This window comes from Liolophura sinensis, chromosome 1 (assembly GCF_032854445.1).
Source record: "Liolophura sinensis isolate JHLJ2023 chromosome 1, CUHK_Ljap_v2, whole genome shotgun sequence".
NCBI lineage: Eukaryota > Metazoa > Mollusca > Polyplacophora > Chitonida > Chitonidae > Liolophura > Liolophura sinensis.
The window spans coordinates 95,748,895-95,773,270 of NC_088295.1; the positions used below are offsets into that span (position 1 = coordinate 95,748,895).

At 43.0% G+C, this 24,376-nt stretch overlaps 1 protein-coding gene across 2 annotated transcripts in view; it reads right to left on the reverse strand.

Moving 5' to 3' along the window:
• The window catches only part of LOC135482073 (RNA-binding protein 42-like), a 54,521-nt gene that overhangs the window by 15,148 nt on the left and 14,997 nt on the right, over positions 1 to 24,376 (reverse strand). The window contains exon 5 of one of the 2 annotated variants that reach the window (XM_064761907.1): positions 1,356 to 1,446. The exons of the other annotated variant lie outside the window; for it this stretch is intronic. Coding sequence (XP_064617977.1) covers positions 1,436 to 1,446 — 11 coding nt within the window. The 3' untranslated portion in view covers positions 1,356 to 1,435. Of the gene's footprint in view, positions 1 to 1,355; positions 1,447 to 24,376 lie in introns of those variants that run through there. 2 annotated transcript variants of the gene reach the window in all.

The window sequence follows — 24,376 nt, forward strand, 5'->3', positions numbered from 1 at the left end:
CCCACCATTTTCGACCATTTTCAACAAATCGCGAGTATTCTAAAAACACTAAATGGACACTCGGGTCAAGTGCTATCACACTCGATTTCGCCGACTTTGACAAGATGGTGAAATCACCAGAGAGTGTCACTCAGCATAATGGTATGTACAGCTAACTTTCACACATGCTGCCACCGTTAATCTCTCACTATCCCAGGCTCTTGGGATTGTTGTAGTTCAAAGAATCAACACTGCAGTATAAGGTACTGTATCATACCCCTTGTTGTAAAAGCCAGTGCTGTCAGTATTCTCCAAAGCCCTCAATATCGCGGTATATATTTATGAAAAACTTCCCACCGGTGGACGTACTGATGAACTGCAAAAAAAGTCAAAGTAAACAAACATGTAGCAAGTTAAAAACTTCCTGTCACATCCATCAACAAAACACTAGCTTAATAGCCATATATGTTGTTGTTGTAATATGTGACTTTTACGGGTATTTCACTCATGGATATCACGGCTGCTAAAATCAGCAGTCCTTTTTTTCCCCAGGTAATTTTCCCTGTTTTTTTTGACACAATGTTCATTGTTTATCTGCAAATGTAGAGACATTTCATATTCAGCTAATAGCTGTATACGAAATAACTTTCATACGCATGCACATGTCCCTTGGAGGCGTTGATGATAGCACATCTCTTGCCGGGATTACTTCCCGAGCGGACTGCCTTTAGCCTGTCACGGTGCTTCCCACAGAACAGCCCACTTTCCCAGCAGGTCGGTGACCACAGCCAGAAGATGGTTGGTCTGCAATCGTGTTCTGAAAGACGGTGGGTTTCAACACTTGTCGTTTGTGAGGTTGTGTTCTGCAACTGAGGAAAACGGTGGATGGTAACGCTCACTTACCGTCTTCACCTCATCTCTCTCATAACACAGGTCTCTGACCCTTTTCCCTCTCCTGTGAGACACCTCTGACCCTGTTTCCTCTCCAATGAGATGTTTCTCACCCTCTTCCCTCTCCCATCAAACGTCTCTCAACCTCTTCCCTTTCCCATCAGACATCTCTTTCACCCTCTACCCCTTACCTCACCCATTTCCCATTTCCATGAGACAAATCTCTCATCCTCTTCTCTCTCCCGTGAAACACATCCCTCATCCTCATCCCTCTCCCATGAAATAAGTCTCTCGCCGTCTTCCCTCTCCTTTAAGACATGTCTTTCATCCTCTTCCCTCTCTCACACAGGACTGGACTCTCCATCTGCCACTATGTGTTGGCCTCAGTGCTCCTTTCAATGCCCCGAGGACAGGCATCACCGGGGGACCCACAACCAAACCCCGGGGTCAAGCGACAGTGGCTATTCCATTGTGGTGGCTGGGGGCCTGGCTGTATGAAACTGGCAGCAGCTAAAGTGTGTAAAGACTGCTATCCACATCTCAGGTTCAACCCCCACTACAGAGATCATCCTACAGCTGATGGGAAATTTGAGCCTACTTTTATCCTCACTTCAGGTAGGTTACTTCATCACATCATCTACATGTACCTTCACATGATCACACCTTCTACACTGTACCTTAACATGATCACATCACCTACATGTATCTTAACATGATCATAAGACTTACATATACCTTAACATAATCACATCTTCTACAGTTATCTTACCATGATCACATGTACCTTAACATGATCACATCACCTACATGTACCTTCACATGATCACCTGTGCCTTACCACCACCACATCACCTACATGTATCTTAACATGATTACATATGGGTTAACATGATCATATCACCTACCCATACCTTAACATGATCACATCTTCTACATATATCTTAACATTATCACATCACCTACATGTACCTTAACATGATCACATCTTCTACATGTACCTTAACATGATCACATCATCTATATGTACCTTAACATGATCATATCACCAACGTGTACCTTAACATGATAACATCACCTACACATACCTTAACATGATCATATCTTCTACATATATCTTAACATGATCACATCTACTACATGTACCTTAACATGATCACATCTACTACATGTACCTTAACATGATCACATCTACTACATGTACCTTAACATGATCACATCATCTATATGTACCTTAACATGATCATATCACCAACGTGTACCTTAACATGATAACATCACCTACATGTACCTTAACATGATCACATCATCTATATGTACTTTAACATGATCATATCACTTACATGTACCTTAACATGATAACATCTCTTACAATGTACCTTAACATGATCACATCACCTATATGTACCTTAACAGGATCACATCTCTTACAATGTACCTTAACATGATCACATCACCTATATGTACCTTAACAGGATCACATCTCTTACAATGTACCTTAACATGATCACATCACCATCCTTCAGGCCAGACACATGTACAATGTAATAACTTTATCACATCACCTTCTTTCAAGTTAGACACGTAATAACATGATCATCTCACCTTCCTTCTGGTCAGACACATAGAACTACACAATCAAATCACCTTCCTTCAGGTAAGACACATGTAATAATATGATCACCTCACCTTCTTTTAGACCAGACCCATGAAATAACATGATCACAACACCTTCCTTCAGGTCAGACACAAGTAATAACACGATCACCTCACCTTTCTTCAGGCCAGACCCATGAAATAACATTATCACATCACCTTCCTTCAGACCAGACACATGTAAAAGCATGATCACAACACCTTCCTTCAGACCAAACACATGTAATAACATGATCAAATCACCTTCATGCAGACCCAACACATGTAATAATATGATCACATCGCCTTCATACAGACCCGACACATGTAAATAACATGATCACATCACCTTCATACAGACCCGACACATGTAATAACATGATCACACCACCTTTATACAAACCAGGCACAGGTAAAAGCATGATCACAACACCTTCTTTCAGACTAGACCAATGTAATAACATGATCAAATCACCTTCATACAGATCCGACACATGTAATAACATGATCACATTCTCTTCCTTCATGCCAGACACATGTGATAACATGACAAGTCATTTGTATGGATATTCTATCATTTCTAAGTCAGACAAATCACTTGTTTGGACATTCAATCATGTCTTAGACCAACAAGTCACTTGCATGGATAATCATTTCTGAGTAGGACAAGTCACTGGAATGGATATTTAGTCATTTCTGAGTCAGGCAAGTCACTGGTATGGATATTCAGTCATTTCTGTGTCAGACAAGTCACTTGAATGGATACAGAATCCTTTCTGAGTCAGACAAATCACTTGTAGATAAGTTGCTTGTATGGATACTCAATCATTTCTGAGCAAGACAAATGATGTGTAAGGATATTCAGTCATTTCAGAGTCAGACAAGTCACTAGATTCAATCATTCCTGAGTCAGACAAGTCAGTAGTAGGGACATTCAATCATTTCTGAGCCAGACAAGTCACTTGTATGGACATTCAGTTCTTTCTGAGTCAGACGAGTCACTAGTAGGGACATTCAATCATTTCTGATCCAGACAAGTCACTTATATGGATATTCAATCATTCCTGAGTCAGACAAGTCAGTCGTAGGGACATTCAATCATTTCTGATTCAGACAAGTCACTCGTATGGATATTCAGTCCTTTCTGAGTCAGACGAGTCACTTGTATGGATATTCAGTCCTTTCTGAGTCAGACGAGTCACTAATAGGGACATTCAATCATTTCTGAGTCAGACAAGTCACTTGTATGGATATTCAGTCCTTTCTGAGTCAGACGAGTCACTTGTATGGATATTCAGTCCTTTCTGAGTTAGACGAGTCACTTGTATGGATACCGGTAATCAATTATTTCTTTTATGATAATATCATGAATGGTTCATTTCTTTCCTTTTTTGAACACCTACATGAACCGCATGGTAGTTCATATTTCATTTCCCAATTGCCAAAGAAAACAGAAAAATATCCTGACATCAGACACTGCCAACCCAGAGGGCACTGGATACAAACCATGATTTTCCATAGGCACCAGAAATATCAGACAATTTTGTTCTAGGCAAATTTTGTATTGAGTTTTTGTGACATAAATGGATTTATTTCTCTCCTTGATTTTTTCTCTACTTGAAGTAAGGACCATAGTACTGCCATAGAATGTTACAATTGTCAAATAGTGTGGAATGACTGGTTTCCGAAGCAGATAGCCAGAAGCCCTCCTGGAGAAAGGCCCATGTACAAAGTATCAAGACTTTATCACTACATGTATCCTACACAAGTACAACCAACGGAACCAAAAGTCCAACTTGGGAGACATTTCTACATTAAAGCTAATATGTGTGACCTAATCCATGTCGGAAATGAATACAAGTGAGACATAAAAGTAGAACGTAACTGTATTGATCGTGCTGGAAGAAGAAATGACCGACTAAACCACAGAGGGATTGTCATGTCTTCGTGTTCACTTGTCCTTTCCTTTAGGCCAGTTTCAATAAAAAAAATCTCTCACACCCAGAATAAAACCTAAAACAAACACAAAAGCTTTTCTACCTTAACTAGAAAGAAACCCATCAAAAAAGGCTTTGTGGTTCTGAAAGAGTTAATACCTCTTACTCAGTAGACACAGGTGTTCCTGCTGCTACATTGTGTCGTTCTACACGTACATTGTACACTGTGTCGTTCTACACGTACATTGGACACTGTGTCGTTCTACACGTACATTGGACACTGTGTACTCTACACATACATTGTACACTGTGTCGTTCTACACGTACATTGGACACTGTGTACTCTACACATACATTGTACACTGTGTCGTTCTACACGTACACTGTGTCGTTCCACACGTACACTGTACACTGTGTCGTTCTACACGTACATTGTACACTGTGTCGTTCTACACGTACATAGGACACTGTGTACTCTACACATACATTGTACACTGTGTCGTTCTGCACGTACATTGTACACTGCGTCATTCTGCACGTACATTGTACACTGCGTCGTTCTTCACGTACATTGTACACTGCATCGTTCTACACGTACATTGTACACTGTGTACTCTACACATACATTGTACACTGTGTCGTTCTACATGTACATTGTACACTTTGTCGTTCTACATGTACATTGTACACTTTGTCGTTCTACACGTACACTGTACACTGTGTAGTTCTACACGTACATTGTACACTGCGTCGTTCTACATGTACATTGTACACTTTGTCGTTCTACATGTACATTGTACACTTTGTCGTTCTACACGTACACTGTACACTGTGTAGTTCTACACATACATTGTACACTGCGTCGTTCTACACGTACACTGTACACTGTGTCGTTCTACACGTACATTGTACACTGTGTCGTTCTACATGTACATTGTACACTGTGTCGTTCTACACGTACATTGTACACTGCGTTGTTCTACACGTACATTGTACTGCGTCGTTCTACACGTACATTGTACACTGCGTCGTTCTACACCTACATTGTACACTGCGTCGTTCTACACGTACATTGTACACTGTGTCGTTCTACACGTACATTGTACACTGCGTCATTCTACACGTACATTGTACACTGCGTCGTTCTACACGTACATTGGACACTGTGTCGTTCTACACGTACATTGGACATTGTGTAGTTCTACACGTACATTGCACACTGTGTACTCTACACATACATTGTACACTGTGTCGTTCTACACGTACACTGTGTCGTTCTACACGTACATTGTACACTGTCGTTCTACATGTACATTGTACACTTTGTCGTTCTACACGTACACTGTACACTGCGTCGTTCTACACGTACACTGTACACTGCGTCATTCTACATGTACATTGTACACTGCGTCGTTCTACATGTACATTGTACACTTTGTCGTTCTACACGTACACTTTGTTGTTCTACACGTACATTGTACACTGTGTCGTTCTACACGTACATTGCACACTGCGTTGTTCTGCATGTACATTGTACACTGCGTCGTTCTACACGTACATTGTACACTTTGTCGTTCCACACGTACATTGTACACTGCGTCGTTCTACACGTACACTGTACACTGTGTCGTTCTACACGTACACTGTACACTGCGTCGTTCTACACGCACATTGTACACTGTCGTTCTACATGTACATTGTACACTTTGTAGTTCTACACGTACACTGTACACTGTGTAGTTCTACACGTACACTGTACACTGCGTCGTTCTACACGTACATTGTACACTGTGTCGTTCTACACGTACATTGTACATTGTACACTGTGTCGTTCTACATGTACACTGTACACTGTGTCGTTCTACATGCACATTGTACACTTTGTCATTCTACATGTACATTGGACACTGTGTCGTTCTACACATATACTGTACATTGTGTCCTTCTCCACATGCATTGTATTGTGTCGCTCTACACGTACACTGTACATTGGGTCGTTCTACACATACACTGTACATTGTGTCCTTCTACACATGCATTGTATTGTGGCGTTCTACACGTACACTGGACATTGTGTCGTTCTACACAGACATTGGAACCTGTGTCGTTCTACACGTACATTGGACATTGTGTCGTTCTACATGTACATTGTACACTGTGTCGTTCTACACGTACATTGGACATTGTGTCGTTCTACACGCACACTGGACATTGTCGTTCTACACGTACACTGGACACTGTGTCGTTCTACACGTACATTGGACATTGTGTCGTTCTACACGTACACTGGACACTGTGTCATTCTACACATACACTGGACACTGTGTAGTTCTACACATACACTGGACACTGTGTAGTTCTACACATACACTGGGACACTGTGTAGTTCTACACGTACACTGGACACTGTGTCTTTCTACACGTACATTGTACACTGTGTCGTTCTACACATACACTGTACATTGTGTCGTTCTACATGTACACCGGACATTGTTGTTCTACACATACACTGGACACTGTGTTGTTCTACACGTACACTGGAAACTGTGTCGTTCTACACGTACATTGAGTCATTCTACATGTACATTGGACATTGTGTCGTTCTACATGTACATTGTATTGTGTCGTTCTACATGTACACTGGACACTGTGTCGTTCTACACGTACACTGGACACTGTGTCATTCTACACATACACTGGACACTGTGTAGTTCTACACATACACTGGACACTGTGTCGTTCTACACGTACACTGGACACTGTGTCATTCTACACATACACTGGACACTGTGTAGTTCTACACATACACTGGACACTGTGTAGTTCTACACATACACTGGGACACTGTGTAGTTCTACACGTACACTGGACACTGTGTCTTTCTACACGTACATTGTACACTGTGTCGTTCTACACATACACTGTACATTGTGTCGTTCTACACGCACACTGTACACTGTGTTGTTCTACACGCACACTGTACATTGTGTCGTTCTACACGTACATTTGACACTGTGTCGTTCTACACATACACTGGACACTGTGTCGTTCTACACGTACACTGGACACTGTGTCTTTCTACACGTACAGCGGACACTGTGTTGTTCTACACATACACTGTACATTGTGTCGTTCTACACGTACATTGGACACTGTGTCGTTCTACACATACACTGGACACTGTGTCGTTCTACACGTACACTGGACACTGTGTCTTTCTACACGTACAGTGGACACTGTGTCGTTCTACACATACACTGTACATTGTGTCGTTCTACACGTACATTGGACACTGTGTCGTTCTACACGTACATTGGACATAGCAGATGTTGGCCTTCCTGCTGAGGCTGTTCAGTCATAGTGTAAATGAATAGTGATAATAAGGATACTCTGTCACAGTTCTCTCTCATTCTCCTCAGGCAACATACAGAACAGAGCATTCACCTGAACGTGTCATATCCTGTGTCCTATAATGTGCCATTTGAATTTGAATAAACTGAAGTGGGCTAGATGCGGGTAGTAGAGACAAGCTATTAAATTACAACTAATCGCCTGAATTCATCTCTCACTCAAAAACCATACCTTATTTTTTTCTGTGCAACACTGAAGTTGTAAAACAACATGGAAATGGATAAAGTATAACAAACAATTAATATGTATACCACTACACATTATTTGAATTCTTAACATCTGCATGATTCAAAGTCATCTTTGCTCAGTCTGATCTCAGCAGTTTTATTTTGAGCTCATCAAAACAAGTGGATGCACAAAAATTTTGACTATATGATGGTATTTTCTCTTCCCAGGTTGTTCATTCGTCATCACAGTTGCTTGTATGTATATTATTATTTATTTGTTTATTTGATTGTGGTTTTTCACGCCGCATTCAAGAATATTTCACTTATATCATGGCAGCCAGCATTCTGGTGGGAGGAAACTGCACCGAGTCTGGAGGAAACCCATGATCACCTGCAGGTTCTGCCAGACCTTCCCCATGCACGGCTGGAGAGGAGCCCAGCATGAGCTGGACTTGAACTCACAATGACAACATTGGTGAGAGGCTCCTCGGTCATTGTTTCGTGCTGCCATACAAAACAAACCACCCCTACCCCCTGCCCCTGCCACCCACGACAGCAGACAGAACAATTCATAAATCATATGAATGCATTTTCATTTCTCAGGTAGTTCATGGGGAGCGATTGGTAAAAGAGCTCTGATCCCTGACGAGCAGGATTCATTCCGACAACTCCTACTTTACGTGTTGCTCTCAAAAACAGGTAAGATGGATTAGAACAACACTGTTATACTGCCAACAGCTGTGATGGGGTCAAACTGTCAACAGGTGTAATGGGGTCAAAGTGTCAACAGGTGTAATGGGGTTAAACTGTCAACAGGTGTGATGGGGTCAAGCTGCCAACAGGTGTAATGGGGTCAAACTACCAACAGCTGTGATGGGGTCAAACTGCCAACAGGTGTAATTGGGTAAAACTACCAACAGCTGTGATGGGGTCACACTTCTAACAGCTGTGATGGGGTCAAACTGCCAACAGCTGTAATAGGGTCAAACTGCCAACAGCTGTAATAGGGTCAAACTGCCAACAGCTGTAATGGGGTCACACTACCAACATCTGTGATGGGGTCAAACTGCCAACATCTGTGATGGGGTCAAACTGCCAACAGCTGTAATAGGGTAAAACTGCCAACAGCTGTAATGGGGTCACACTACTAACAGCTGTGATGGGGTCAAACTGCCAACAGCTGTAATAGGGTCAAACTGCCAACAGCTGTAATGGGGTCACACTACTAACAGCTTTAATAGGGTCAAACTGCCAACAGCTTTGATGAGGTCGAACTGCCAACAGCTGTGATGGGGTCAAACTAACAACAGCTGTGATGGGCTCAAACTGCCAACAGATGTAATGGGGTCAAATTGCCTTTCTTCTGCCTCAAGCCTTTTACTACCTGGCTTTACAGTGGCACGTTTCATAATATAACCAATGAGACAAATGCCACAGAACTGACAACTCCTGATAGCTACTTAAAACAGGCCAAGAAACAAAGCCAGGTTCTAGCTCCAAGAAGGTGAAAAGGCTGACACATGCTATACTTTGGCCAGTAATCCAATAAGCTGTTTGTTTGATCCATCAGGCTTCCTATACAAGGACATGATATACCGAGAGATGGTGCGACGCTACATGCAGCAGCGACTGCGCCGGCATCGCGAGGCAGACATCCCACAGCTGTCCTGACTGCAGTAGGATGCACGGGCGCTCACCAGCTGCAAGATGGCTGCAGAACTGTGCACAAGATGCTACATGTAACTTCATGTAATGGTACACAACGGACATTACTATCATACATAGACCCCTCACAAGGCTCAGCTCCCAGGACTAAGCCAGTGTGTCAACCAGGAGAACAGAGAGGCTTGTAAGCCCATATTTCCACACACATGACAGTAAGGACATCTGGTATCGTTTGTTTTAAGGATTTCTGTCTCAAGTTCCATCTCTTTGAAGGCAAAAATTTCATAGAAGATACTGACCGTTACAGAGCTAAGAAATGAAGCTATACCATGTATGTAAATTCTACACCTCCAAATGTCACACCTTCAAACATAAGCACTGATTTACATTATAGTACATATGTACATTCTACACCTTAACCTGTCACACGCTGATACTTGTACATTCTACATCTCAACCTGTCACACGCCGAATACTTGCACATTCTACACCTTAACCTGTCACATGCTGAATACTTGTACATTCTACATCTCAACCTGTCACACGCTGAATACTTGTACATTCTACATCCTCAACCTGTCACAACGCCGAATACTTGCACATTCTACACCTTAACCTGTCACATGCTGAATACTTGTACATTCTACATCTCAACCTGTCACACGCCAAATACATGTACATTCTACAACCTCAACCTGTCACACGCTGAATACTTCTACATTCTACACCTTAATCTGTCACACACCAAATACATGTACATTCTACATCTCAACCTGTCACACGCTGAATACTTGTACATTCTACATCTCAACCTGTCACACGCTGAATACTTGTACATTCTACACCTCAACATGTCACACGCCGAATGCTTCTACATTCTACACCTTAATCTGTCACACGCCAAATACATGTACATTCTACACCTCAACCTGTCCACATGCCGAATGCTTCTACATTCTACACCTTAACCTGTCACACACCAAATACCATGTACATTCTACACCTTAACCTGTCACATACCAAATACATGTACATTCTACACCTCAACCTGTCACGCTGAATGCTTTTAGCAATGACTCACACTATCATGAACTTATATACACTACACCTCATAATGTGAATGTACACCACACCTCAAACTGTCACACCCTCTAGACATGTTCTGGTAACATCATAATGTGAATGTTCACTACACCTCAAACTGTCACACCCTCTACACCCTGCTCTGATTAACATTATAATATGAATGTTCACCACACCTCAAACTGTCACACCCTCTAGACCTGCTCTGATTAACATTATAATATGAATGTACACCACACCTCAAACTGTCACAACCCTCTACACCTGCTCTGATTAACATTATAATATGAATGTACACCACACCTCAAACTGTCACAACCCTCTAAACATGTTTCGTTTAACATTATAATATGAATGTACACCACACCTCAAACTGTCACACCCTCTACACCTGTTCTGATTAACATTATAATGTGAATGTACACCACACCTCAAACTGTCACACCCTCTACACCTGCTCTGATTAACATTATAATATGAATGTACACCACACCTCAAACTGTCACACCCTCTAAACATGTTTTCGTTAACATCATAATATGAATGTACACCACACCTCAAACTGTCACACCCTCTAAGACATGTTCTGATTAACATTATAATATGAATGTACACCACACCTCAAACTGTCACAAACCCTCTACACCTGTTCTGATTAACATCATAATATGAATGTTCACTACACCTCAAACTGTCACACCCTCTACACCTGCTCTGATTAACATTATAATATGAATGTACACCACACCTCAAACTGTCACACCCTCTAAACATGTTTTCGTTAACATTATAATATGAATGTACACCACACCTCAAACTGTCACACCCTCTACACCTGCTCTGATTAACATCATAATATGAATGTTCACTACACCTCAAACTGTCACACCCTCTACACCTGCTCTGATTAACATTATAATATGAATGTACACGACACCTCAAACTGTCACACCCTCTAGACATGTTCTGGTTAACATCATAATATGAATGTACACCACACCTCAAACTGTCCACACCCTCTACACCTGCTCTGATTAACATTATAATATGAATGTACACCACACCTCAAACTGTCACACCCTCCTAGACATGTTCTGTTAACATCATAATATGAATGTACACCACACCTCAAACTGTCACACCCTCTAAGACATGTTCTGGTTGACATCATAATATGAATGTACACCACTCCTCAAACTGTCACACCCTCTACACATGTTCTGGTTAACATCATAATATGAATGTACACCACACCTCAAACTGTCACACCCTCTAAGACTTGTTTTGGTTAACATCATAATATGAATGTTCACTACACCTCAAACTGTCACACCCTCTACACCTGCTCTGATTAACATTATAATATGAATGTACACCACACCTCAAACTGTCACACCCTCTAGACATGTTCTGGTTAACATCATAATATGAATGTACACCACACCTCAAACTGTCACACCCTCTAGACATGTTCTGGTTAACATCATAATATGAATGTACACCACACCTCAAACTGTCACACCCTCTAGACCTGCTCTGATTAACATTATAATATGAATGTACACCACACCTCAAACTGTCACACCCTCTACACCTGCTCTGATTAACATCATAATATGAATGTTCACTACACCTCAAACTGTCACACCCTCTACAACCTGCTCTGATTAACATCATAATACTTGTGCACACCTCAACCTGTCACAGGCTGAATACTTGTCTACTGATTTACATTTGTGCGGTATCACATTACAGCTATATCTTACAGGTTAGTGATCAACAATCCAGTGAGAGATTTTTTTTGTTGCTATGATCTACTAATACATGTACATGACTTACCAACCACACTAGTAATCAACACTGCTAAACACACTCTATATGGCTGTATATGGCTTAGCAAACACAGCAGTATTCACAAATGCTAATACATGGCTTAGCAAACATGGCAGTAATCACCGTTGCTAATACATGGCTTAGCAAACATGGCAGTAATCACCGTTCCTAATACATGTCTTAGCAAACACAGCAGTACTCACCGTTCCTAATACATGGCTTAGCAAACACGGCAGTAATCACCGTTCCTAATACATGGCTTAGCAAACACGGCAGTACTCACCGTTCCTAATACATGGCTTAGCAAACATGGCAGTACTCACCGTTGCTAATACATGGCTCAGCAAACATGGCAGTAATCACCGTTCCTAATACATGGAATAGCAAACACGGCAGTACTCACCGTTCCTAATACATGGCTTAGCAAACATGGCAGTACTCACAGCTCCTAATACATGGCTTAGCAAACACGGCAGTACTCACCGTTGCTAATACATGGCTTAGCAAACATGGCAGTAATCACCGTTCCTAATACATGGCTCAGCAAACATGGCAGTAATCACCGTTCCTAATACATGGAATAGCAAAACACGGCAGTAATCACCGTTGCTAATACATGGCTTAGCAAACACGGCAGTACTCACCGTTGGTAATACATGGAATAGCAAACACCGGCAGTACTCAACGTTGCTAATACATGGCTTAGCAAACACAGCAGTACCCCACCGTTGGTAATACATGGCTTAGTAAACATGACAGTACTCACCGTTCCTAATACATGGCTTAGCAGACACAGCAGTACCCACCGTTGGTAATACATGGCTTAGTAAACACAGCAGTAATCACTGTTGCTAATACATGTCTTAGCAAACATGGCAGTAATCATCGTTGGTAAAACATGGCTTAGTAAACACGGCAGTAATCACCGTTAATAATACATGGCTTAGCAAACACAGCAGTAATCATTGTTGGTAATACATGGCTTAGCAAACACGGCACAGCAGTACTCAATGTTGCTAATACATGTCTTAGCAAACACAGCAGTACTCACCGTTCCTAATACATGGCTTAGCAAACACGGCAGTACTCACCGTTGCTAATATATAGCAAAGCAAACACGGCAGTAATCACCGTTGCTAATACATGTCTTAGCAAACACGGCAGTAATCACTGTTTGCTAATACATGGCTTAGCAACAAGGCAGTAATCACTGTTGTTAATGCATGTCTTAATAAACACAACAGTAATCACTGTTGCTAATACATGTTGTGTGACTGTGGTGTGACTGTTGAGAACATGTACATGTGCTGTGACTGTTGAGTACATGTACATGTGGTGTGACTGTTTGACTACATGTACATGTGGTGTGGCTGTTGAGCTACATGTACATGTGGTGTGACTGTTGAGTACATGTACATGTGGTGTGACTGTTGAGCTACATGTACGTGTGGTGTGACTGTTGAGCTACATGTACGTGTGGTGTGACTGTTGAGCTACATGTACGTGTGGTGTGACTGTTGAGCTACATGTATGTGTGGTGTGACTGTTGAGCTACATGTACATGTGGTGCGACTGTTAAGTACATGTACATGTGGTGTGACTGTTGAGTACATGTGGTGTGGACTTCAGCTACATGTACATGTGGTGTGACTGTTGAGCTACATGTACATGTGGTGTGACTGTTGAGATACATGTACATGTGGTGTGACTGTTGACTACATGTACATGTGGTGTGACTGTTGAGTACATGTGGTGTGACTGTTGAGCTACAGTACGTGTGGTGTGACTGTTGAGCTACATGTACGTGTGGTGTGACTGTTGACTACATGTACGTGTGGTGTGACTGTTGAGCTACATGTATGTGTGGTGTGACTGTTGAGCTACATGTACATGTGGTGCGACTGTTAAGTACATGTACATGTGGGTGTGACTGTTGAGTACATGTGGTGTGACTTCAGCTACATGTACGTGTGGTGTGGACTGTTGAGCTACATGTACATGTGGTGTGACTGTTGACTACATGTACATGTGGTGTGACTGTTGGGTACATGTACACGTGGTGTGACTGTTGAGTACATGTACATGTGGTGTGACTGTTGAACTACATGTACATGTATCTAAGACTGTATTATAATAATGAATATCTTGTTCTGAGAAGCAGAAATGAACCAATGTACCCAGTTTGGTATGCTTTGTGTTATTTCCTAAGAAAGCAGTAGTTGTTTTCATACTTTTTACATTAAAACTTTGTTCCTACACCCTGCCTGAAATGGTAAGCTTCTGAAACTGATTATAACCCCGTAGAAGATGAAACCTCCCAGTTTAACTTGACAAATATGTATTAAACGACATGATGAATTTATGAAAAGCATCTGTGTTATATTTTCAGTTGGTGTGAGGTTGATTAGGTGATTAGAGCGCTAATGACACAGGTAATGAGTCTCCTACAGGTGACAGGCGTCTCAAATCCACGGTCACTGAGGACAGCACTCCATCAATGCCTGGATAACAGCAGTTGATTAATACCCTCTCTGTAGGCAGGTGTGCTGACAGACTAGGCTAACATGCTGGTCCCAGCCTGACAGCTTCATTACTCCCTGCCTCATGTCCTTCACACACAACTTGATATGTGTAACATAACTACTCGCAGTCACAGAAAATGGGGATGGAGAGTTTCAGGTTTGTCTTATTTCACTTCAGTGCTCAAATCTTTTCTTGTCACCAGGGCAAGGAAGTGCGGCTAGAAAACATCTGCACCTTACCTGGCCCTCCACACTTGTGTGGGGGACTGTCGAGCATTGCAGACTGGCAATGACCAGTAAAGCCTTCACTTCACACCACATGAATTTTAGTGGAGTGCCACCAGTAAAGCCCTCATGTCTCACCACATGAATTTTGGTGGACGGCGAGCAGTAAAGCTCTCATGTCACACCACAACAATTTTGGCAGAGTGCGACCAGCAAAGCCCTCATGTTACACCACATGAATTTAGGTGAAGTGCGACCAGTAAAGCTCTCATGTCACACCACATGAATTTTGGTGGAGTGCGACCAGTATAGCCCTCATGTCACACCACATGAATTTAGGTGAAGTGCGACCACTAAAGCCCTCATGTCACACCACATGAATTTAGGTGAAGTGCGACCAGCAAAGCCCTCATGTCACACCACATGAATTTAGGTGAAGTGCGACCAGTAAAGCCCTCATGTCACACCACATGAATTTTGGTGGAGTGCGATCAATGAAGCCCTCATGTCACACCACATGAATTTAGGTGAAGTGCGACCAATAAAGCCCTCATGTCACCCCACCTGAATTTAGGTGAAGTGCGACCAGTAAAGCCCTCATGTCACACCACATGAATTTTGGTGGAGTGCGACCAGTAAAGCCCTCATGTCACACCACATGAATTTAGGTGAAGTGCGACCAGCAAAGCCCTCATGTCACACCACATGAATTTTGGTGGACGGCGAGCAGTAAAGCTCTCATGTCACACCACATGAATTTTGGTGGAGTGCGACCAGTAAAGCCCTCATGTTACACCACATGAATTTAGGTGAAGTGCCACCAGCAAAGCCCTCATGTCTCACCACGAGAATTTTGGCAGAGTGCGACCAGTAAAGCCCTCATGTCACACCACATGATTTATGGTTTAATGCGACCAGTAAAGCCCTCACATCACACCACCTGAATTTAGGTAAAGTGCGACCAGTAAAGCCCTCATGTCACACCACATGAATTTTGGTGGAGTGCGATCAATAAAGCCCTCATGTCACACCACCTGAATTTAGGTGAAGTGCGATCAATAAAGCCCTCATGTCACACCACCTGAATTTAGGTGAAGTGTGACCAGTAAAGCCCTCATGTCACACCACATGAATTTAGGTAAAGTGCGACCAGCAAAGCCCTCATGTCACACCACATGAATTTTGGCAGAGTGCGACCAGTAAAGCCCTCATGTTACACCACATGAATTTAGGTGAAGTGCCACCAGCAAAGCCCTCATGTCACACCACATGAATTTAGGTAAAGTGCGACCAGCAAAGCCCTCATGTCACACCACATGAATTTTGGCAGAGTGCGACCAGTAAAGCCCTCATGTTACACCACATGAATTTAGGTGAAGTGCCACCAGCAAAGCCCTCATGTCACACCACATGATTTATGGTTTAGTGCGACCAGTAAAGCCCTCACGTCACACCACATGAATTTTAGTGGAGTACGATCAATAAAGCCCTCATGTCACACCACCCGAATTTAGGTGAAGTGCGACCAGTGAAGCCCTCATGTCACACCACCTGAATTTAGGTGAAGTGCGACCAGTAAAGCCCTCATGTCACACCACATGAATTTAGGTAAAGTGCGACCAGTAAAGCCCTCATGTCACACCACCTGAATTTTGGTTGAGCGCGATCAATAAAGCCCTCATGTCACACCACATGATTTATGGTTTAATGCGACCAGTAAAGCCCTCACATCACACCACCTGAATTTAGGTAAAGTGCGACCAGTAAAGCCCTCATGTCACACCACATGAATTTTGGTGGAGTGCGATCAATAAAGCCCTCATGTCACACCACATGAATTTTGGTGGAGTGCGATCAATAAAGCCCTCATGTCACACCACATGAATTTTGGTGGAGTGCGACCAGTAAAGCCCTCATGTCACACCACCTGAATTTTGGTGGAGTGCGACCAGTAAAGCCCTCATGTCACACCACATGAATTTTGGTGGAGTGCGATCACTAAAGCCCTCATGTCACACCACATGAATTTTGGTGGAGTGCGACCAGTAAAGCCCTCATGTTACACCACATGAATTTTGGTGGAGTGCGACCAGTAAACCCCTTATGTCACACCACATGGACTTTAACACAAGCACTGGTTAATGTTCCATTTATGATAACTATCGTACCCATGTATGCACTGTTAGCCAGCCGGGTAAGGATTGAATTGCAAGGTTACTAATTGGTCAACAAGCTCAGCCTACTGGCAAACTGACAGATTGTGTGTATATGGTACAAAAAACTTAAAATTGGTAGCAAGGATACCAAAGAGCATGAGACACATGGATGTAAAACTTTGATCAGCTCATTGCATAAAAAACTGAAATTGTGAATTTGGTAATTTACTGTAATTAATATGTTAACACAGCATCAGTGATGGAACATCTCCCTTGCACCACTGTGCTTTATATGCATGTAAAACCTCAGGTCAATACATACAATACTTTTTAAGATACCAACCCTAACATTTTGCTTAACAGCCATTCTCCGTGTGATGCACAATAAACTAAATCAGGAATTCAGTAATTTATGGTACTTAACATGCACACACCCAATCAACGGTTGTTCTCGAGCTAGTGTGCTCTACAAGTGAGCAAACCCTGAGTTCAATACATGCAGTACTTTTTGAGTGACGAGTGAGTGCTAGGGGTTTAACGTCGTGCTCAACAATTTTTCAGTCATATAACGACGAACTTTTTGAGATACCACCCTAACATTTTGTTTAACATTGATTCTAATACATAATACATTCAGTCAGGAATTCAGTAATTTACGGTACTTAATATGTACACACCAACTCAAGGATGGAATATCCCCCTCACGTAACATGTATTCTGCCCAACAGGTGTGGAAATCCTGAGCTCAATATGTGCAGTACTTTTTGAGAGACCACCCCAACCACTTTATTTATATATTTATTTGATTGGTAATTTACACCGTACTCAAGAATATTTCACTTATACGACAGCGGCCAGCATTATGGTGGGAGGAAACCGGGCAGAGCTCGGGGGAAACCCATTACTATCTGCAGGTTGCTGCCAAACATTCCCACATACGGCCGGAGAGGAAGCCAGCATGAGCTGGACGAACTTACAGCGACCGCATTGGTGAGAGACTCCTGGGTCATTATGCTGCGCTAGCACGGTAACCAACTGAGCCACGGAGACATCCCATCCATGTTTAACATGGATTCTTGTACACAATGCACTAAGTCAATAGTTCAGTAATTTATGGTATTTGATATGAACACATCCAATCAATGATGGAATATCCCCCTCAAACTACTGTGCTCTACATTGTGTGCAAACCCTGGGCTCAATACCTGCAGTACTGATCTGTGCCTACTGAATCTGGGATCAGGTCATATTACCAGGTAGAATACAAGAAGTCTGAATTAACTAACTGCATGTAGAAAGATCAACATTGGAAAGAGTCCCATGCTTGCTGTAAATTTTCTAAAACTTGTATTAATAAAAAACAACACAAGATGATATGAGAGTATGAATGCCTCCCTGCCTCCAACTTCCGTTCCAAATCCTACTTTTGACACAGCCTATCATTCATGTACATGTACACTTAAGTATACAATTATTCACAGTTCAAGAGACCATGAAACATCTACCAACCACACGTGTCCAACATACTCATTGTACATGTAACCTGTCACTTTCAGGGGTCTCCTTTGTTTTCAGAATATGAATGAATCAATGATCATCACGTAACGCCACACCATTCCCGGCATGAGCAGAGTACATGAAAACAGACCAGAATATGTACACATTCTGTGGTATTAAAATGTACACACTATTCCCGGCATGAGCAGAGTACATGAAAACAGACCAGAATATGTACTCATTCTGTGGTATTAAAATGTACACACCATTCCCGATATAAGCAGAGTACATGAAAACAGACCAGAATATGTACACATTCTGTGGTATTAAAATGTACACACTATTCCCGGCATGAGCAGATGACATGAAAACAGACCAGCACTAGCTATAAATTAGACCGTTGTTATAATGGAAAATGCTGTAACAAGATAACTTCAGCCAGTACATGTACACATTCTGTGCTATAAAAAAGTACACACCATTCCCGATATAAGCAGATGACATGAAAACAGACCAGCACTAGCTATAAATTAGACCATTGTTATAACGAAAAATACTGTAACAAGATCACTTCAGCCAGCACATGTACACATTCTGTGGTATTAAAATGTACACACTATTCCCGGTGTGAGCAGATGACATGAAAACAGACCAGCACTAGCTGTAAATTAGACCATTGTTATAACGAAAAATACTGTAACAAGATCACTTCAGCCAGCACATGTACACATTCTGTGGTATTAAAATGTACACACTATTCCCGGTATGAGCAGATGACATGAAAACAGACCAGCACTAGCTATAAATTAGACCATTGTTATAACGGAAAATACTGTAACAAGATCACTTCAGCCAGCACATGTACACATTCTGTGGTATTAAAATGTACACACCATTCCCGATATGAGCACATGACATGAAAACAGACCAGCACTAGCTATAAATTAGACCAGTGTTATAACGGAAAATACTGTAACAAGATCACTTCAGCCAACACATGTACACATTCTGTGCTATTAAAATGTACACACCATTCCCGATACGAGCAGATGACATGAAAACAGACCAGCATTAGCTGTAAATTAGACCGTTGTTATAACGGAAAATACTGTAACAAGATCACTTCAGCCAGTACATGTACGCATTCTGTGCTATTAAAATGTACACACCATTCCCAATACGAGCAGATGACATGAAAACAGAACAGCACTAGCTATAAATTAGACCACTGTTATAATGGAAAATGCTGTAACAAGATCACTTTAGCCAGTACATGTACACATTCTGTGCTATTAAAATGTACACACCATTCCCGATATGAGCAAATGACATGAAAACAGAACAGCACTAGCTATAAATTGAAATACATGTGCATGTGAGTACAGACAATACTAGGGGCAGTAATACATGTGTGTGTGAGTACAGACCATACTAGGGGCAGTAATACATGTGCGTGTGAGTACAGACCATACTAGGGGCAGTAATACATGTGCGTGTGAGTACAGACCATACTAGGGGCAGTAATACATGTGCATGTGAGTACAGACCATACTAGGGGCAGTAATACATGTGCGTGTGAGTACAGACCATACTAGGGGCAGTAATACATGTGCATGTGAGTACAGACCATACTAGGGGCAGTAATACATGTGCGTGTGAGTACAGACAATACTAGGGGCAGTAATACATGTGCGTGTGAGTACAGACCATACTAGGGGCAGTAATACATGTGCGTGTGAGTACAGACCATACTAGGGGCAGTAATACATGTGCGTGTGAGTACAGACAATACTAGGGGCAGTAATACATGTGCATGTGAGTACAGACCATACTAGGGGCAGTAATACATGTGTGTGTGAGTACAGACCATACTAGGGGCAGTAATACATGTGTGTGTGAGTACAGACAATACTAGGGGCAGTAATACATGTGTGTGTGAGTACAGACCATACTAGGGGCAGTAATACATGTGTGTGTGAGTACAGACCATACTAGGGGCAGTAATACATGTGTGTGTGAGTACAGACCATACTAGGGGCAGTAATACATGTGCGTGTGAGTACAGACAATACTAGGGGCAGTAATACATGTGCGTGTGAGTACAGACCATACTAGGGGCAGTAATACATGTGTGTGTGAGTACAGACCATACTAGGGGCAGTAATACATGTGCGTGTGAGTACAGACAATACTAGGGGCAGTAATACATGTGCGTGTGAGTAACATATAGGGTCACTAGCCCTGGACAATGACATAGCCATGCATTGCTCCAACTGACTTCCACAGGAATCATCGTAAAATTTCGGGAAACAGTTGATAACTAACCTTTCTGGCCTGTCCAGTTACTCCTTCACAATGCCTAGCATGTCCGGGCACCTGACTGATTTTAACAGTCAGGTTCCCCAGGATGCTCAGGGGAAGCAGTAACTGAACAGACCGGGAAGGCTGGTAAAGAACTGTTTTCTGAAATTTTTGATGCTTCTTTAGAAGTCAATGGGAGCAATCCATGACAATGCGAGCCTCAACGAAGCGAAGTCAATTGGGGCTAGAGAGTAACCACCTATCAGGATATTAAAGGGGAATCATTAAAGATGTAAAACTTATGCCTGGACTGTGCTGGTTTTCCAGGACAGGTATCTATCACTGCTCTGTGCTACACACAGAAATCATCAGTGACAGAAGAGAGCTGTTACAGCCAGCACAGGCATCTATCACTTCTCTGTGCTACACGCAGAAGTCATGGGTGACAGAAGAGAGCTGTTACAGCCAGCACAGGCATCTATCACTGCTCTGTGCTACACGCAGAAGTCATGGGTGACAGAAGAGAGCTGTTACAGCCAGCACAGGTATCTATCACTGCTCTGTGCTACACGCAGAAGTCATGGGTGACAGAAGAGAGCTGTTACAGCCAGCACAGGCATCTATCACTGCTCTGTGCTACACGCAGAAGTCATGGGTGACAGAAGAGAGCTGTTACAGCCAGCACAGACATCTATCACTGCTCTGTGCTACACGCAGAAGTCCACTGTGACAGACGAGAGGTGTTACAGCCAGCACAGGCATCTATCACTGCTCTGTGCTACACGCAGAAGTCATGGGTGACAGAAGAGAGCTGTTACAGCCAGCACAGACATCTATCACTGCTCTGTGCTACACGCAGAAGTCCACTGTGACAGACGAGAGGTGTTACAGCCAGCACAGGCATCTATCACTGCTCTGTGCTACACGCAGAAGTCCACTGTGAAAGTAGAGAGCTGTTACAGCCAGCACAGGTATGCATCACTGCTCTGTGCTACACACAGAAGTCCACTCTGACAGAAGAGAGCTGTTACAGCCAGCACAGGCATCTATCACTGCTCCGTGCTCCACACAGAAGTCATTTGTGACAGTAGAGAGCTGTTACAGCCAGCACAGACATCTATCACTGCTCTGTGCTACACACAGAAGTCCACTGTGACAGTAGAGAGGTCTTACAGCCAGCACAGGTATCTATCACTGTTCTGTGCTACACACAGAAGTCCACTGTGACAGTAGAGAGGTGTTACAGCCAGCACAGGCATCTATCACTGCTCTGTGCTACACACAGAAGTCCACTGTTACAGTAGAGAGCTGTTACAGCCAGCACAGGCATCTATCACTGCTCTGTGCTACACACAGAAGTCATCTGTGACAGTAAAGAGCTGTTACAGCCAGCACAGGTATCTATCACTGCTCTGTGCTACACACACAAGTCCACTGTGACAGTAGAGAGCTGTTACAGCCAGCACAGGTATCTTTCACTGCTCCGTGCTACATGCTACACACACAAGTCCACTGTGACAGACTAGAGGTGTTACAGCCAGCACAGGCATCTATCACTGCTCTGTGCTACACACAGAAGTCATCTGTGACAGTAAAGAGCTGTTACAGCCAGCACAGGTATCTATCACTGCTCTGTGCTACACACAGAAGTCCACTGTGACAGTAGAGAGCTGTTACAGCCAGCACAGGTATCTATCACTGCTCCGTGCTACACACACAAGTCCACTGTGACAGACTAGAGCTGTTACAGCCAGCACAGGTATCTATCACTGCTCCGTGCTACACACACAAGCCTACTGTGACAGACTAGAGGTGTTACAGCCAGCACAGGTATCTATCACTGCTCCGTGCTACACACACAAGTCCACTGTGACAGTAGAGAGCTGTTACAGCCAGCACAGGTATCTATCACTGCTCCGTGCTACACACACAAGTCCACTGTGACAGACTAGAGGTGTTACAGCCAGCACAGGTATCTATCACTGCTCCGTGCCACACAGAAGTCCACTGTGACAAACTAGAGGTGTTACAGCCAGCACAGGTATCTATCACTGCTCCGTGCTACACACACAAGTCCACTGTGACAGTAGAGAGGTGTTACAGCCAGCACAGGCATCTATCACTGCTCTGTGCTACACACAGAAGTCCACTGTGACAGACTAGAGCTGTTACAGCCAGCACAGGTATCTATCACTGCTCTGTGCTACACACAGAAGTCCACTGTGACAGAAGAGAGCTGCTACAGCCAGTACAAGTATCTATCACTGCTCCGTGCTACACACAGAAGTCCACTGTGACACACTAGAGCTGTTACAGCCAGCACAGGTATCTATCACTGCTCTGTGCTACACACACAAGTCCACTGTGACAGACTAGAGGTGTTACAGCCAGCACAGGTATCTATCACTGCTCCGTGCTACACACACAAGTCCACTGTGACAGACGAGAGGTGTTACAGCCAGCACAGGCATCTATCACTCCTCTGTGCTACACACAGAAGTCCACTGTGACAGAACAGAGCTGTTACAGCCAGCACAGGTATCTATCACTGCTCTGTGCTACACACAGAAGTCATCTGTGACAGAAGAGAACTGTTACAGCCAGCACAGGCATCTATCACTGCTCCGTGCTACACACAGAAGTCATTTGTGACAGTAGAGAGCTGTTACATCCAGCACAGGCATCTATCACTCCTCTGTGCTACACACGGAAGTCATCTGTGACAGAAGAGAGCTGTTACAGCCAGCACAGGCATCTATCACTGCTCTGTGCTACACACACAAGTCCACTGTGACAGACTAGAGCTGTTACAGCCAGCACAGGTATCTATCACTGCTCCGTGCTACACACACAAGCCTACTGTGACAGACTAGAGGTGTTACAGCCAGCACAGGTATCTATCACTGCTCTGTGCTACACACACAAGTCCACTGTGACAGTAGAGAGCTGTTACAGCCAGCACAGGTATCTATCACTGCTCTGTGCTACACACACAAGTCCACTGTGACAGACTAGAGGTGTTACAGCCAGCACAGGTATCTATCACTGCTCCGTGCCACACAGAAGTCCACTGTGAC